General features: G+C 38.2%; 1 protein-coding gene across 1 annotated transcript in view; it reads right to left on the bottom strand.

The window, feature by feature from the left end:
- The window catches only part of KCND2 (potassium voltage-gated channel subfamily D member 2), a 468,413-nt gene that overhangs the window by 6,006 nt on the left and 447,112 nt on the right, over nucleotides 1-15,295 (bottom strand). The window contains exons 2-3 of the mRNA XM_060019963.1: nucleotides 6,846-7,008; nucleotides 696-797 (exon numbers count right to left, since the gene is read on the bottom strand). Coding sequence (XP_059875946.1) covers nucleotides 696-797; nucleotides 6,846-7,008 — 265 coding nt within the window. The remainder of the gene's footprint in view (nucleotides 1-695; nucleotides 798-6,845; nucleotides 7,009-15,295) is intronic.

The raw sequence follows: 15,295 nt of genomic DNA, 5'->3' as shown, positions 1-15,295 counted from the left end.
CTAAAAATTAAAAGAGAGTTTTGAGGTAAAAGTAAAGTTTCTCAAATTATATTTCATACCATGTGAACTTTATAACACAGAATGGTGTTCCCTCTTCAGTAAGAAGTAAAACAAGACAGCTGTCAACTCTCCCGCCGTCGCATCGCCACTCAAATGAACTTTAAGGAGCGTACATAATTTTGAAATTAAAAAAAAACCAACCTAGGTATTTGAGTCGTTGAGAATTTTTGACTTTTCCCAAGTTTCTGTGAGATAGTGCAGAAATATTGCCCGACCATGAATGGGAATCATGATTCACTGGCAATATTTCATAGCCCAGCTTCTAGCCTCCAGCCAGTAAGGTCCAGGGCGACAGGCATGGAATTGGCTATATATCCAAGGAGTCCTGGTTTGTTTTTGTGCAAATATGGTATTATAAACCATAATCTGTATACTAAACATACACAGTCATTGTATTCCGCCTGGGATGCCATTGTTAGAAAACAATTTTCGTGGATAGTTCTAGTAAAGACACATTTCTTTCCTCTTAAAAAAAAAAAGAGAAAAGATGGTACAGGGTGAGGTTATTAAAAGATGACACCTTTGTTGTTTCATAGCCATTTTCGCAACTACCCACAATAAAATTATATGGTTAAGTAGAACTAAATCAATATTGCACCAATAATTTGAACATTAAAGGAAACGAAATGCTTGACTCGTACCTGCAGTTGGTTACTGAGTAAGCCATTCCGTTTGCTCTGCATGTAAGCGTTTGCACTTCCGCTTTTAGCTGCCCGGATCCTGGCCAGTCTGGCTTTCTGTAAGAGAAGAAGAAGCAATGTCCTATTAAGATCTATGACTGGATTTCTTAAAGCACTGAGTGCATTCTTACATAATCCTACTGTCGGCACACATATTTTTAAAAGCATGCCAGCTTCTCACATGTAACTACTGAAGAGTAAACTTTCACCATTGAAGTGCTTTATTTTAGTTAACGTTTATCAGTGAGATGGATGAACTACTTTGGAGTTGGGTTATACGTTTAAGAATTGTAATTAAATCTTTACACTAAGATCACGTTATTTCAGTGTTGTTTCTGTCAATTGTATCAAGAGAAAAATAGCAGTACGGCTTATATTTTCACTTATCCCAATCTGAGTAACTTAATGAAATGAAGACCCAGCAAACCAACAGCCAACTTCTTTTCATTTAAACTAATGTTCTTTTAAATTTAGTAACTAAGTTCCAGGAAGCTACTGCCTTTCTTTTTTTTCTTTTTTTTCTTTCCTTCTCTCTTCCCTACCCCACCCCTCCCCTCTCCTCTCTATTTCTTACCTGCCTCCCTCCCGCTCTCCTTCCTTCCTTCCTCTCTCCCTTCCTTCAGTCCTTCCTTTAAAGAAAACTATTCAGTTGTATCTGCATCCTCAAATATCAAGTTCTGTTTTTGCAATTCTTTTGTTAAATTGACCAGTGTAGACGCTGTACAACATGGGCTCTCTAAAAAAAAAAAAAATTTACCACTACCCTAAATTTATCCACTTTGTCTACTGGTTGGACTTCTGATATTCTGTTCTACTTTAAAACTGCTGTTGTATATCTGCCCCAGACTGTCATGGTATGAGTCTGGTTTTCATTTCCTGGGAAGCTCTATTTTGGTGACCATTCTTTTCGTGTGACACATATAACGAGTGTATGTAAGGAAGAAACTGGAGTGGCTTGGGTAAGGACTTACTTGTAATGACTCCGTCTTTTCCCTTTCTAAACAACCCTGAGGAAGACTATCTCAGTCTCTAGCCCTGGAATCTTCTTTTTAATAGAACAATTTTAATTATCTAGATTTTTTAAATGGAGAATGAATATATACATATGACAAAAATTTTGAGACTACAATAGTACATGAAAAACAAGTAAGTCTCTCTGGACTTACCTACTCCTGTTCTTCAGAGTCAACCAGTGGCAATATTTCTAGAGAATCTTACCAGAAATATTCTAGACATATAAAAGCAAATATATATTCCTATGTATATACGCATACTTTTTTTTTTTTTTTTTTTTTGCGGTATGCGGGCCTCTCACTGTTGTGGCCTCTCCCGTTGCGGAGCACAGGCTCCGGACGCGCAGGCTCAGCGGCCATGGCTCACGGGCCCAGCCGCTCCGCGGCATGTGGGATCCCCCCGGACCGAGGCACGAACCCGCGTCCCCTGCGTCGGCAGGCGGACTCCCAACCACTGCGCCACCAGGGAAGCCCTACGCATACATTTTTACTCGGGAGACTATGCTGCACACTCTTCTGCACTCAGCTGTTTTCATTTAGTACAAGTGGGACTCCTCCCATATCTACATAAAGCCACCTCATTTATTTACGGTTGTGTAATATGCCACTGTACGAATGAGAAGCATCATTTAGCTAGCAGGCCAACCACAATTAACTTTTAAGGCATTTTTTGCTAATACAAGAAATGTTGCCTGCTTGGAACATCATGATGAGCCGATCTGCAGACAAATTTCTAGAAGCAGCATTATTCCTGGATCTAAGGGTGTGTGTGTTTGTTTTGTTTGATAGGTTTTACCAAACTTCCCTCCACATTTGTACCAAGGTGCCCTTTTACCCACACCCACAGCATTTGACAGTAGCACCGAGATGTTGGAAGCTCGCAGAATAGCATTAAGATATCATCTGGCTTCAACCCCATCCCTTCTCTCTTCCTCTGTGAATTTCTTCTTCGTGTGTGCTGATTCCAGGTTAAAATAAAACTGTACATAGATCATAGTTATAAGTGACGGGAAAAATAGACAAGTTTCACTCTTGGTTGGCACGATAGTGTTTAGATGACTCAAAATACTGAGATAGTACTAGAGAATGAAGTTGGAAGGTAGAAAATGCTTAACTTCAAGCTGTATGGTGCAGCCAGGATTTCAGAACAGACTCAATAAAACAACGGGAAGTGACAAGCACATTTGGAAATGACTTAGAATTGACGTAATAATTCAGAAATAAGTAATATAAATATACATTTGGTTTCCAGAAAGGGGTATTGTTGAAACTTCAGTCCTAAAGTCTCACTGGGCTCCTGGAACATTCAATGTTCCAGCAAATATATATTTGCCTTTTTTGGTTCCCTTCCTCCCTCAACCTTCCCCTCCTCTTTCTTTCTTTTTTTTTTTTGCAACCACTGCATGCAATTATATTGCCTATATCATAGTTACTAGTCTCACCTATGTCATTCTCCAAGCATTTAGCCTCAGTATTAGGAAATATTACTTTCTTTCATAAATGAAACATGTACATTACCCAAAAATACTGTCCAACAAAGGAAAATGACATATTTTCCATAATGGAAAACCTACATATTATGGCAACCACTACCACAGAAGTAGTTCTAAGTTTAGGGAAAAAGAAACAGTTGTTTTAGAGACAGAATAGCTATTTAGCTAAGTCATGTACTGTGTTAGAAAAAGAACCTCCCATCTCAGTTTCATCCACGACTTTTCTTTCATTTTACTACAGTACTATATGACTTAATTGGTTTACTTGGTCTTGTGGTACACCATGCCAAATGTCTGCTGAATGCTGGCCTTCAACCAGAATACCAGAAATAGTAGATTAAAAAATGGAAATAAGTATAAGGCACTAAAATGCAAGACACGGTAATGCTCTCAAGATATATTAAGCTTTGGCTAAGAAGATAATACTCATAAAAAGATAAAAGTCAAAATAAAGTCAAACAGAATTGCCAAATAGAGAATAGAGATAGCAAGTGACGTAAGATTTGGGAGGAAGAGAGAAATGCCTATGAGTTGGTCTGTCAAGGGGAAGTTACATTCAGGATGCAGGACTCGGGACATAAGATTCAGAAATTTGAAGAGAGTAAGAAAAGAGACCGAATGTCTCCACATTCTGCCATTATATTCTGGTGTGTGTGTGTGTGTGTGTGTGTGTGTGTGTGTGCGTGTGTAGAAGAGGATTTTTCTTCAGATACTGAACACTTGCTATTTTAATTGAAAAGAGCAAATGCAGATATGCAAGACTATCTTATTTTAATTGTGTATAAGGTTTTGCTTGAGCTTGGTGCTGTCAATGGGACTAAACATAAACAATTCTGGTCTAAAAAAGCATTTTGTAACATTTATTATTCAGCTTGACTGACACTTTTACTGAATGGACATCTTGCTTGACTGAATCAGCTGGTTATTTTTGCATAACTCTGATATTTGTCAAATCACCCAGTTCCAGATAAATCGAAACTATCTTAGCCTAACGAATGTTTATGGTTTTTTAAAAAATTTCTTGGGAAGGAAAATAGAAAATATCCCTTGGTAAGTAACTTATTTATTTCCATATCCACCTTTCTTTCTTAGATGACTATGTTCAGTTTTTGGTCACAGACTATTTACTGGACATATCACATTAGGTTATTATATTTGACTTTCTATATACTAGTAGTCACAATATTAAAATTCATTGCATTATGGCAGAAACTTAGAATACAGGAGATACTTTAAAGATAAAAAATTCATAAATCATGCTTTTCAATTTAGTGTACTTTAAAATATCATATTTATTTATTTTTACATTCTAAATTTATTTAGATAAAAAAGCTTCTAAAACATTCTAAGATTTTCTATATTGATTTGCTTGTTTCAGATGACAAAATTTAAAAAAAGAACAGATATTTTGAAGACTGGTTTATTTGAAAATCAGATTTGTACTTTGAACAGTTTTCATGCAGGTAGCTCTTTTTTTTTTTTTGGCATTGAGAAAATGAACGATAGGTGGCTATATTAAAGAAGTTGTTTCTAGACTGGAGATGGATGGATGCTGGAGAGCTATGCTTTTTGTAGGATTTCTGTTATTTTTAAACGATGCACTTGTGTGTACCCAGTAGAGAGACTGTAGTGTGTGGGCAGAGCCACAGCTGTGGTACATGACAAGCCCTGATGGAGGCCAACTGTGGCCAAAATTCCTCCATCTCTGCTTGTGAAAGTGTGCCCTGCCTGAGACTACAACTGCCCAGAGGGTGCCTTGTTTATTGGATTATCAGTTTTATTTATTACTATTCTCTATAATAATTCGTTAAAGGCTTGATACCTGTCCAAAAATGGGGGATTCCATAAAGCAAGAAACTACAAGGCTAAAAGAGTGATTCTTTGCTAAAGGAAGCAGACCTCTGACAATGGATGTCAACAAATTCTCTGGACAACATGCTGTGTGACCACGTTGGTTAACCTGAACTTCCCCAAGAGTTACTTTACGAGGTTTTATATTTTATACTGTATGAAGTATAAAGCATACTTTTTGCTTTACTAAAGAGATCACATTGTTCGAAAGCACGTTTAAAATCCTGTTCTAGAACTACCTACAAAGCCAGTTATGAACTGCACCAAAATCTCTCATGATATTTTAGAGTTATAGCCAATACTGTACATCCACTTTAGTCATGGTTATGAAAGGTTTTTTTGATATTAAAAAAATAAATCTATTCTTAAAGGACATGATACAGTATCCATGAAGAATCCTGGAAATCTAGCACCATAGCCTCAAGGAAACTATAAAAGAGATTTCCATAATTATTTTTAAGTAACAAGGGCCCTGACTCTCAAGGTGATTATTTTGACAAAGGATGGGGAGGGGAAGTGTGCTAACATTTAGTCAGTTTTTCTTTTTTTTAACATCTTTATTGGAGTATAATTGCTTTACAATGGTGTGTTCGTTTCTGCTGTATAACAAAGTGAATCAGCTATACATGTACATATTTCCCCATATCCCCTCCCTCTTGTACTCAGTTTTTCTGAGAGGCATCTATCTTAGTGTTCAAGTGTATGAACCTGGAAGCCAGATCCCTTGGACTGAGTCAGAGTTCTCCAATTTTTTAGGTATGCAACCTTAGAATTTCTCAAATCCTGGGTAGTTTAGAATTCTCATCTACGAAATAGGAATAATAATGGTAACTAACTTCTAGACTTGTTGAGAAGACTATATAAATTATTAAAAAAAAAAAACATCAAACCAATACCTGGCACATAGGAAGCCACCAGTAAATGTTAAACCTTGTTAATATTATGATATGCTTATATACATTTATATACATTTACATATAATCTTAATCTTATTGTGATGTAGGTATTGTTTTCCTGCTTTCACAAAGGAGTATGCAACCTGTTTACTCTGAAATCAGTTCATTGATGTGAAGTTCAGAGAAACAGTAAACTGCTGGGCCCAAAATAAAACTCAGCTACTAATGATCAAATTCCTCCTACTTCCTGTGTCAACTATGTTGGACATCCGAGACCTATTTCGGTGCCCTTTAATAGCCCCTGTCTACTGGAAGCAGCTTGATCCCTGATGGACAGAGACTAGATGAATCAGATCAAGAAATCTGATTCTCATAAAATTTGCCAAGAATCTATCTTTGGTTTTACTACTATCATTAGTGCTGTTCACCAAATATTTCTTTCCTTTTGTCTCTGGTTGCACAGGAGGATTGTCTTTCCCTGCCTGTTTTGAAGTTACACACGGCTATGTGACTTACTTTGGTTAAGGCCGTAGAGATGGAAGTGATTTGGCCCACTTCCAGGAGGAGGTTTGAGGAGTCAGTGTGTGATTCATCGTGTCCTTTTACACCCTGCTTGAATGACTGCAGAGTTTCTATCACCAGACCAATCTGTAGCATGATGAAGAAATACTCCTTGTTGCTTTAAGCCACTAAGATATGAAGGTTCTTTTTTACCATAGTATGATTTAGCTTGTGCTGACTGATGCAACTATCGACCACATCCAGAACACTGAATAGCCAGTAGGGGATTTTAAAGCTTACTATACAAAATGGGAGACACTAAATCGTGGTTGCACAGAACTGAATACACACCTTTTGTGCCCTCCGTTTGTCTGCTCGTTGATTTTGGTGGTAGATTCGACTGAAGTTGGATACAATCACTGGGACAGGCAGAGCAATGACCAAGACCCCGCTCAGCGAACAGATGGATCCGAAAATCTTCCCTGCTATGGTTTTTGGTACCATGTCACCATACCTTGGGTTAGAGAAAAAAATATATTAAGTCATAGAAAGTTACTTCTATCTGCTACAAATAGTTTTCAGCTTTAACTCAAATGATTTTTTGGACCAATGTATCTCTACCTCATGGCTAAAATATACATGGCCTAAGACTTCAATAAACTAGACATTAGGAATATCTGAGTATAAAAATTACCTTTCAACTTTGCAGAAACTGACTCTAACATTTACAAATTGCTTTGACTGGAAAATATTTTAAGCCAGATGATGTAATGAGAACTGTTTAATTTGTCCTTTATATCACATGACACTTTTCTTTACATTTACTTATAGTCAACATTTCCATGCTGAATGTTATAGTCTAGATAACACTCTTTTCCACTTAATTTTTTTCAACATCGGACTGGTTATGAAATTTAAATAGAAAAAGTGGTACATCACATTCCTGTCATCAGATATAATATCTTAAAAAAGTGAACTTTCCAAGGTCCCATTAACCTTCACTTGTGAAATCCAATGGCCATTTCGCCATGATGATCTTACTCAATCTCTTATTTGTATTTGATTGGTTTTCTCTCTCCTTAAAATACTTTCTGTTGGCTTCAACGTTAGCAAATTTCCTTAGTGGCCTTCTACCTCATTGGTTGCTTCTTCTCCATCTTCTTTTCTGGCTCCTTTCCCTTATCTGATTTCTAAATTTTGGAGTAATTTAGGTCTCAGCCTCTTATCTTCTCTGTATAAACCCTCTCCCTATGTGATTTTATCCAGTCCCATAGCTTAGAACTATCTACATGCTGTGGATACACTAATTTACATCGACACCCTGATGTCTATCTTGAAAATCAGACAGTGGGTTCTGCTCTGATTATTCCTACCGCTAGATGTTTAAGAACCAATTAAGACTTAAATTAGCCAAAAAGGAACTCTTATTTCCCTAGCTTCCTCCAGCCCCCTCAAATCTGTTCCTCTCATCGTCTACCACCTCTAATTAAACGGAACCACAAACCACCCAGTTGCTCATATATCAACACAGAAAGAGCCACCCATCTTTCGTCCCTGCATCTCATTTCTCAGCTAGTCTTGCTGCCTCTGACCAAACCAAACTATATTCCATCCGGGTTTCTTTCCTCAACCTCCATTTTACAATAATCTAAGCCATCATCATCGCTTCCCAGAGCCATGGATATTGCTTCTTACTTGAACTTTCGTTTCTACATTTACCTCGTTAGAATTCATACCAATATAACAGCCAGAGTTATAGTTTTTAAAATGGAGATTGGGCTCTTGCTACTTTGCTTAAAACTTCTAATAAACCTGAAACTAAAATAAATCCAAACTCCTCACTCTTGTCTCCACCGGCTTACATCCTTTAGTCTCTGGCTATATTTCACGCCATCTTCCACCAGGCTCCCCATCCTCTGGCCACATTGGCCATCTGAATTTCTATCACATGTGCAGCCCCTAGATCATCATTATTCAGGTTGAGACTTCATTGTCTCCATTCCAGAAGGTATTTTCTGGCCATTTTCCCCTTAGTGGGATTCTTTTCCCCCAGTCTTTCTCTATAACACCTTCCCATTTGACTATCTTCACGGTACTTATTAACACATGAAACTTCCTAATTTGTTCATGTGTTTATTCTTTAGCTCCCCACACGCCCTGCTGACATGAGAATATAACCTTGATAAAGCTGGAGCTGTTCTATTTTGTATCTCACTAGCACAAAGCAGGTTCTTAATAAATATTAGTTAAATGAATATATTTTCTCTACCTTATTGATATAGAGTTCTTCTAAGAGTTCATTCCTGGAGAGGGGGTCAAGGAGGAGGTCTTTTTTTATTGAAATATAAGTGACATATAACATTATATTAGTTTCAGGTGGACAACATATCGATTTGATATATGTATTTTTAATTGACATATAAGTGACATATAATATTCTATTAGTTTCAAGAAAGAGATCTTCTGATCATAGTATTGCAGAAGTTGCCCAGCTGCACCTCTGGAGCTCCAGCTACTCCCTGCTTGCTTCAGGGCTCCAGGGTGCTCAGCGCACTGAGAGTTTAGTCCTTAGGAACAGGGCACAGATACTGGAATCCAGACTTAGGGAGTTTGACAGTACCTGGGGATACACTGTATCTTGAAGGGTGATCTAGGAAACGATCATTCTAATTAGCATTGTTTTTTGTGGGAACACATTTATGTGTCAATATGGAGATGGAAGTTGCAGAAGAATTGGCCCAGGAAAGGCTGCTGAGAGTGACAGCAGGTTGTACTGACTAGCACTTCATTCTGTGACCCCGTTCCAGGCTCTAGTCCTCTGCTTTGAAGGCTCAGTGACTCATTCTTGTCAGTGTCTGATCAGCAGTTGAGCTAATTCACTGTAACTAAAATTCCCACACGGTTCTGGCATCAGACGACAGTATTAATTTACAGTAAAAGAAAAAAAACAACCCAAGAACTGGAATGCTGCATCCACATGAAACAGGGTCTCTTTCCATAGTCCATCGGGGAAGCTAAATCATAATCTGAAGATTATGTGAGTGAGGAAACAGTCAAAACTAAAGGAAATTACAAGGTGAGCGTAAAAGGCCTGAGGTCCTTCTTACCATAAGGATAGGCCAGTGGAAGATCAACTTTTTATACATTGCTGCGCACATGAGCCAATTACCATGTTCACCACAGTTCATGAGTGCCCGGCGATAATTTATAAATATCTTCTTTCTTTTTGCACTGACTATGCATGAGCTCTGAAGAAATCTATAACACACATATTCCCCATATGTACATGCATACTTAAAAACAGCTTTTCAAAAAGGAGATTTGATTTTAACGTTTAACAGTTAGGATCTACAAAGTGTCTCTCAAAAAGGAAAGTAAATAAAACTCAACTATTTGTTATAGCCAGAGAAGATAAGCATTAAGTCCATGTATCGATAATTAAAGTAAACCTTTTAAAATAAATAGCTAAATGAATCCATCATATAGTTTTTCCTGCCTCTTTCTAAGAGATTTTTTAAAATGACTATTTATTAACTACTTTTTGTATTTTAGGCTCACTATGTCATCCAGTGGGCAAGGTCAGCATACTTGTGATTATTAGAAAAAATTAAGGGCTAAACTGAACCCAAAGTTCAGTAAGACTTTAAGAAGAGAGATTGGTAAACTCAGATGGCAGGTGATGGTGGTGATAGGGAGGGGGTAATCATGCCCTTAGAAAGGCCACGCCTAAAAGAAGAAGGGAGAAAATAGATTCTGAGGGATTCAGTCAAAGGGATTCTGGGCCAACTGATAAAGCAAGTTTCCCTGAGAAAGCAATTTTTGATGAGGTGCCTGGAATTCAACTAGAAAAATAATCACTGTAAATCCTTTTTGAATATAAACAGAGATTATAATTTGAATAAAGCCGAAACTGAACTCATTACTCAGAGGGGGGAAAATGGGTAAAATGAAATATCTCGTTCGTGTTGTAACAAAAGGGGAGAAAGTAAGGATATAAGCCAGCTTGCTGAAAGGCAGCAAATTCCTATCTAGAAGGATCATAAGGGGAAAGAGATAACAGATACAAAAGGGGTGGTTTAATGTCATATAGCCATGCTAATCTGCATCAAATACAGTTATATCTGTTATTTACCTTTGTCATGTTTGTTTTGTAATCCAGATTTCCTTCACAATCAAGAAAGTGAACATTTGAGATGACTGACCAGTACCGCAATGATTACGGTGGGAAGAGGCAGTGAGAGTACAGTGCTCATTGGTGGGAATATCTCTCATCTTTCTACTCTTGGGTGGAAAGACAGATCTTTCACACATTACAGGAAATTAGGATGGTAGCCAAAGCTGAGGGAGATGGTGAAAGTACAAGGGAGAGGAACCAGCAGGATATTAAGGTAGTCCAGGCTGCCCTGTGATCACTCATGCAAGGACAGCCCAAGGCTTGGGTGATTGCAAAGGAGCACCTGCTGCCCCCTTCCATACACCCCTTGGTACTGAATCTACTACCCTCTCTGCTCTTCTCCTTGGCCCCCTGTCCTTATTAAGATTAAACTGCTGTTGATATTTGTAATATTCGAAGCACATTTCATTCATTTGACTCGGTCGGAGAATCATGGAAAATGCTCAGTGTGATTTGTATCTGTTCTTACATTGTCCATTTGGTCTCTCTTCTCACTTGGGAACGACCTTGAGAATCGAAATGGGTAATTTTTACCTGCAAACTTGTAACTGAGCACAGAATCTGCTAGGGATGGGAAATAGCTCTCTGGCAAACCAGGTGCTTTCCTTTGTTCAACAAAGGATCTTTTGACTAGTATTCAAACTCCAACTCGTAGTAAGAAGCAAAATAGCCTTACAGACCTCAGGAATCATATCTCTGAAATTCAGTGAAGGAAAGGCGTAGCATAGAAAACTTCATAATGCGAAGTGACACTTATCGTGGCCAAATGATCACTTTAAAGTTTACGTATTGCCTACAGTACTGCCATCTTTTTTTTTTTTTTTTTTTTTTTTTTTGCGATATGTGGGCCTCTCACTGTTGTGGCCTCTCCCGCCACGGAGCACAGGCTCCGGACGCACGGGCCCAGCGGCCATGACTCACGGGCCCAGCCGCTCCGCGGCATGTGGGACCCTCCCGGACCGGGGCACGAACCCGCGTCCCCTGCATCGGCAGGCGGACTCTCAACCACTGCGCCACCAGGGAAGCCCCAGTACTGCCATCTTTTAATGATTATTCTCATCCTAGGCAACTCGTTTGCCGGTTGGTATTTTATTTTTTATTTATCATATAAAAACACACCTCACTTTTCCCAACTCCTTATTCTTAAATTTATGCTAAGCCCAGCAGTATTATATATTCTACTCTTGTTTTCTTCAGAATTTAATATTATGCCTCAAGTCTTCAAAAATCCATTTTCCAAAAAGAGTTACACTAGAAAGTTACGTAGATGTGGTTTTGTTTCCACAGAGACATCTTTTTCTATATTTAAATGAAATTGATTCAAAGAGTATGAGGGGCGTCTAAAGTCAAATAAGATAAATCTTGAATTCTTAAAATTTAGAAGAAAACAGTAGAGAGGATAGCGTGATATAAAAGAAAAACTACCAATTAGTTTTACGTAATGAAAAATGAGTAGACTTGAGCTTTGTTAATGGAAGGGAAGCTTTCCCCATACTTCTACTTTCCTCTGCTTCTTCTATCTTTTCCTTCTTTCTCCCACATTCACCATATAGAGTCACTCCAGTTTCTTTCTGCTCCTTTTTCACCCTGAACATCTGCCAAACTTTATGTTTATTGCTCCCTTTCCTCCTTACATCAGTTAAAAGGTACAATATGGAGGTGTCATTCACATAAAAATGTTAATTCTAAACATGTACTTACTGCCCCAAAATACTTGGTTAAAATTACATATTTTGCCATATGTTAAAGATCATATTGAGTGGAGGACCAATTTCTCAAGAAGAGTTTCAATCGTTGATTCTAGAAGATTTTAATCTCTAATATTATCCAAAAGTTTCATGCTAAGTACTTGAATTCTGGCATGCATTCAATGCCCAAAAGTGGTAAATCTGGTTAATTCAGACAATCAGATAGAATGAATATATCATCTGTCTATCAATCTAACTATCCATCTTCCCAATTTATCAAGTAATACTGAAATAGGATAGAAAGTCTAAATAATTTTTAAGCATAATACGGTGTAAGCCAAATTTTACTAATATCTACTCAAATTTTCCATTTTTGGCATGTCTCCAGAAATCATATGGCTAAAAACATTTAGATCTCCAATGGAGAACAATTTCCTTGACTGTTTTAACACAGTGTGAACACAATACTTCTAGCTTCTTAGTCCTATGCACACAGTTCTATTTTTTCTTCTCTTTTTATTTGAAGAGTATAAACGTAGGCTCATTGGATAAAGGAGAAATGTTATATAAGGCAAACCTCCCCAGCTAAGGCATGACTTTCCATCTGTGAAACTATTTCCCATGGATACCAAGAAAGAAAACAAAACCCAGGAATTTTATGAATAATTATAAAGGTAGAAAAGATCTTCGTATAACAGGAAGGAAATGCTGATTTGAAAATAAACCTTGAGGCTTACTGTAACTCAATCTCTTGCTCTCCCTTTTTCTTTTTTACAATGAAAAAGTCTTAAATTGCTACGTATAAGGGACAGAGTGAATGGATTCTGTGCAGTTGCACTGAAGTCCAGGACATCCTGTACGTTGCATCCAGCAGGTGCTAGTTCAATAAATACTATATTTCGGCTACTACATTAGTATTAAAAAAAAACCCAAGATCTTTGTATGGAACATAAATCAGGATTTGGGGTTAGACGTATTTGAAAACTAGGTATCTGCTACGATTATGATATGTTTACATGCTCCCTCAACCCCATACACAATTCATAAGTTGAAATCCTGATGCCCCCTGTGATGATGTTAGGAGGCGGTGGGGTCCGGGGGTGGCCTTTGGGAGATGATTAGGTCATGAGGGTGGAGCGCTCGTGAACGGGCTTCATGCTTTTGTAAAAGGAGACCCAACAAAGCTCCCTAGCCCCTTCTGGCACGTGAAGGCACACAGAGAAGGGCCGTCTGTGAACCAGGCAATGGGCCTCACCCGCCACCACACAGCATCTGCTGGCGCCATAACCTTGGACTTCTCGGCCTCCAGGACTCTTGAGAAATACATTTTTGTTGCTTATAAACTACCTAATCTGTGAAATTTTGTTATAACAGTCCAAATGGACTAAGACATCTAATTAAATAATTAGATAAAAGTAAGTGATATGTATAATAACATCCTGGTAAAAGCACTTAGCTGATTGTGTGTTTGTGTGTGTTTGTGTGTGTGTATTTTAATTACTGATTTTGCGTTTGAATATTTCTCCTAGACCTGACTGCTAGTCAGAGAAGTCCGAGAAATAATTTCTTCTGACGTGGAAGCTGGATCACTTCTCAACTAATAATTCTACCCCTTAGGGTCTCAGTAGCTATGTTATTCATGAATTTTTCTGCCATCAACTTAGTATTCTAGAAGGATCACAGTTTGATGGATAATTTTTACAGTAGCTGCAATGTGTGTAAATAGCAAACAGCTTTTTTAAAAGTGTTGCTATATGACACCTGCTTATGGTACAGAACTTGTTTGCCAGAGGGGCCCTGGTATTACTTTGACACGGTAAAATCAATGTTTGCCTAAAAAGCTGCCTTGATTTTGTTTCCACCTCTTTTCCTGCAGGATCAGTCACTATACTATCCTAGCTGTGTGGAAAATTTGACCATTGTTTTTGATTATCTAACACATATAGTTATTTAGAGTATTCTCTGTCTTCTCCTGTTTCTTTAAATCTAAACCAAATTTTGAGCTATTTTTTTTTTTTTTTTTTTTTTGTGGTACGCGGGCCTCTCACTGTTGTGGCCTCTCCCGTTGCGGAGCACAGGCTCCGGACGCGCAGGCTCAGCGGCCATGGCTCACGGGCCCAGCCGCTCTGCGGCACGTGGGATCCTCCCGGACCGGGGCACGAACCCGTGTCCCCTGCATCGGCAGGCGGGCTCTCAACCACTGCGCCACCAGGGAAGCCCCTTGAACTAATTTTTTTAAGTGTATTTTTTGTTTTTACTTTTTCCACTGTTCACAACATTAATAATCTTAGCATCTACTAAATGAAAGGGGCAGCTAGAGTAAGCCCTTATTCCCATAATTAGAGGTTCCTAGCCAGGAGTCCATGGATTCTTAAGGAATCATGAGTAAAATCCAGGTGGGTCAGGGAACTCTATGATAGTTTCTGTCTTCACAGGCATTTTCCTGAAGGTTGTCAGACCTTTTATAAAATTATTGAAAGTGTAATAGTCAAAATAATGTTTAAAATGTATAGTTTGAATGTTTAAGGACATATCACTTTGTCAGTATAAACAGTTTGAACACACTGCACAAAGGAAATGCTGTGAAAATCCCAGCATTATTTTACAACTGCAGAAATACCAAATGCCCACTAGGGGGCATAAAAACCTAAATGAAAGTTTGGAAATCAGCATCTCTTGGTTTTCACAAGCTGAGGGAGAGAGAGAACTATTTCCAGAAAATTGCCTGTACTGATTCCTTATCTTTGCCTACACACATTCAATATTTAGGCTATATTTTGGGCATCTTATTCCTCTGGAAAGCTGAACAGGACAAAACCTCACCAATGTCATAGATTATCTATGTTTAGGGTGTTTCCAAAAAGAGGGAACAGAATTCTGACAGCATTTTCTATTTCCTGTAGAAAGATACGTACATTTCTGTAATGTGAAATATCACT

The sequence above is a fragment of the Delphinus delphis genome, chromosome 9 (assembly GCF_949987515.2).
Source record: "Delphinus delphis chromosome 9, mDelDel1.2, whole genome shotgun sequence".
Lineage (NCBI taxonomy): Eukaryota > Metazoa > Chordata > Mammalia > Artiodactyla > Delphinidae > Delphinus > Delphinus delphis.
This window is presented reverse-complemented; position numbering and strand designations above follow the sequence as displayed.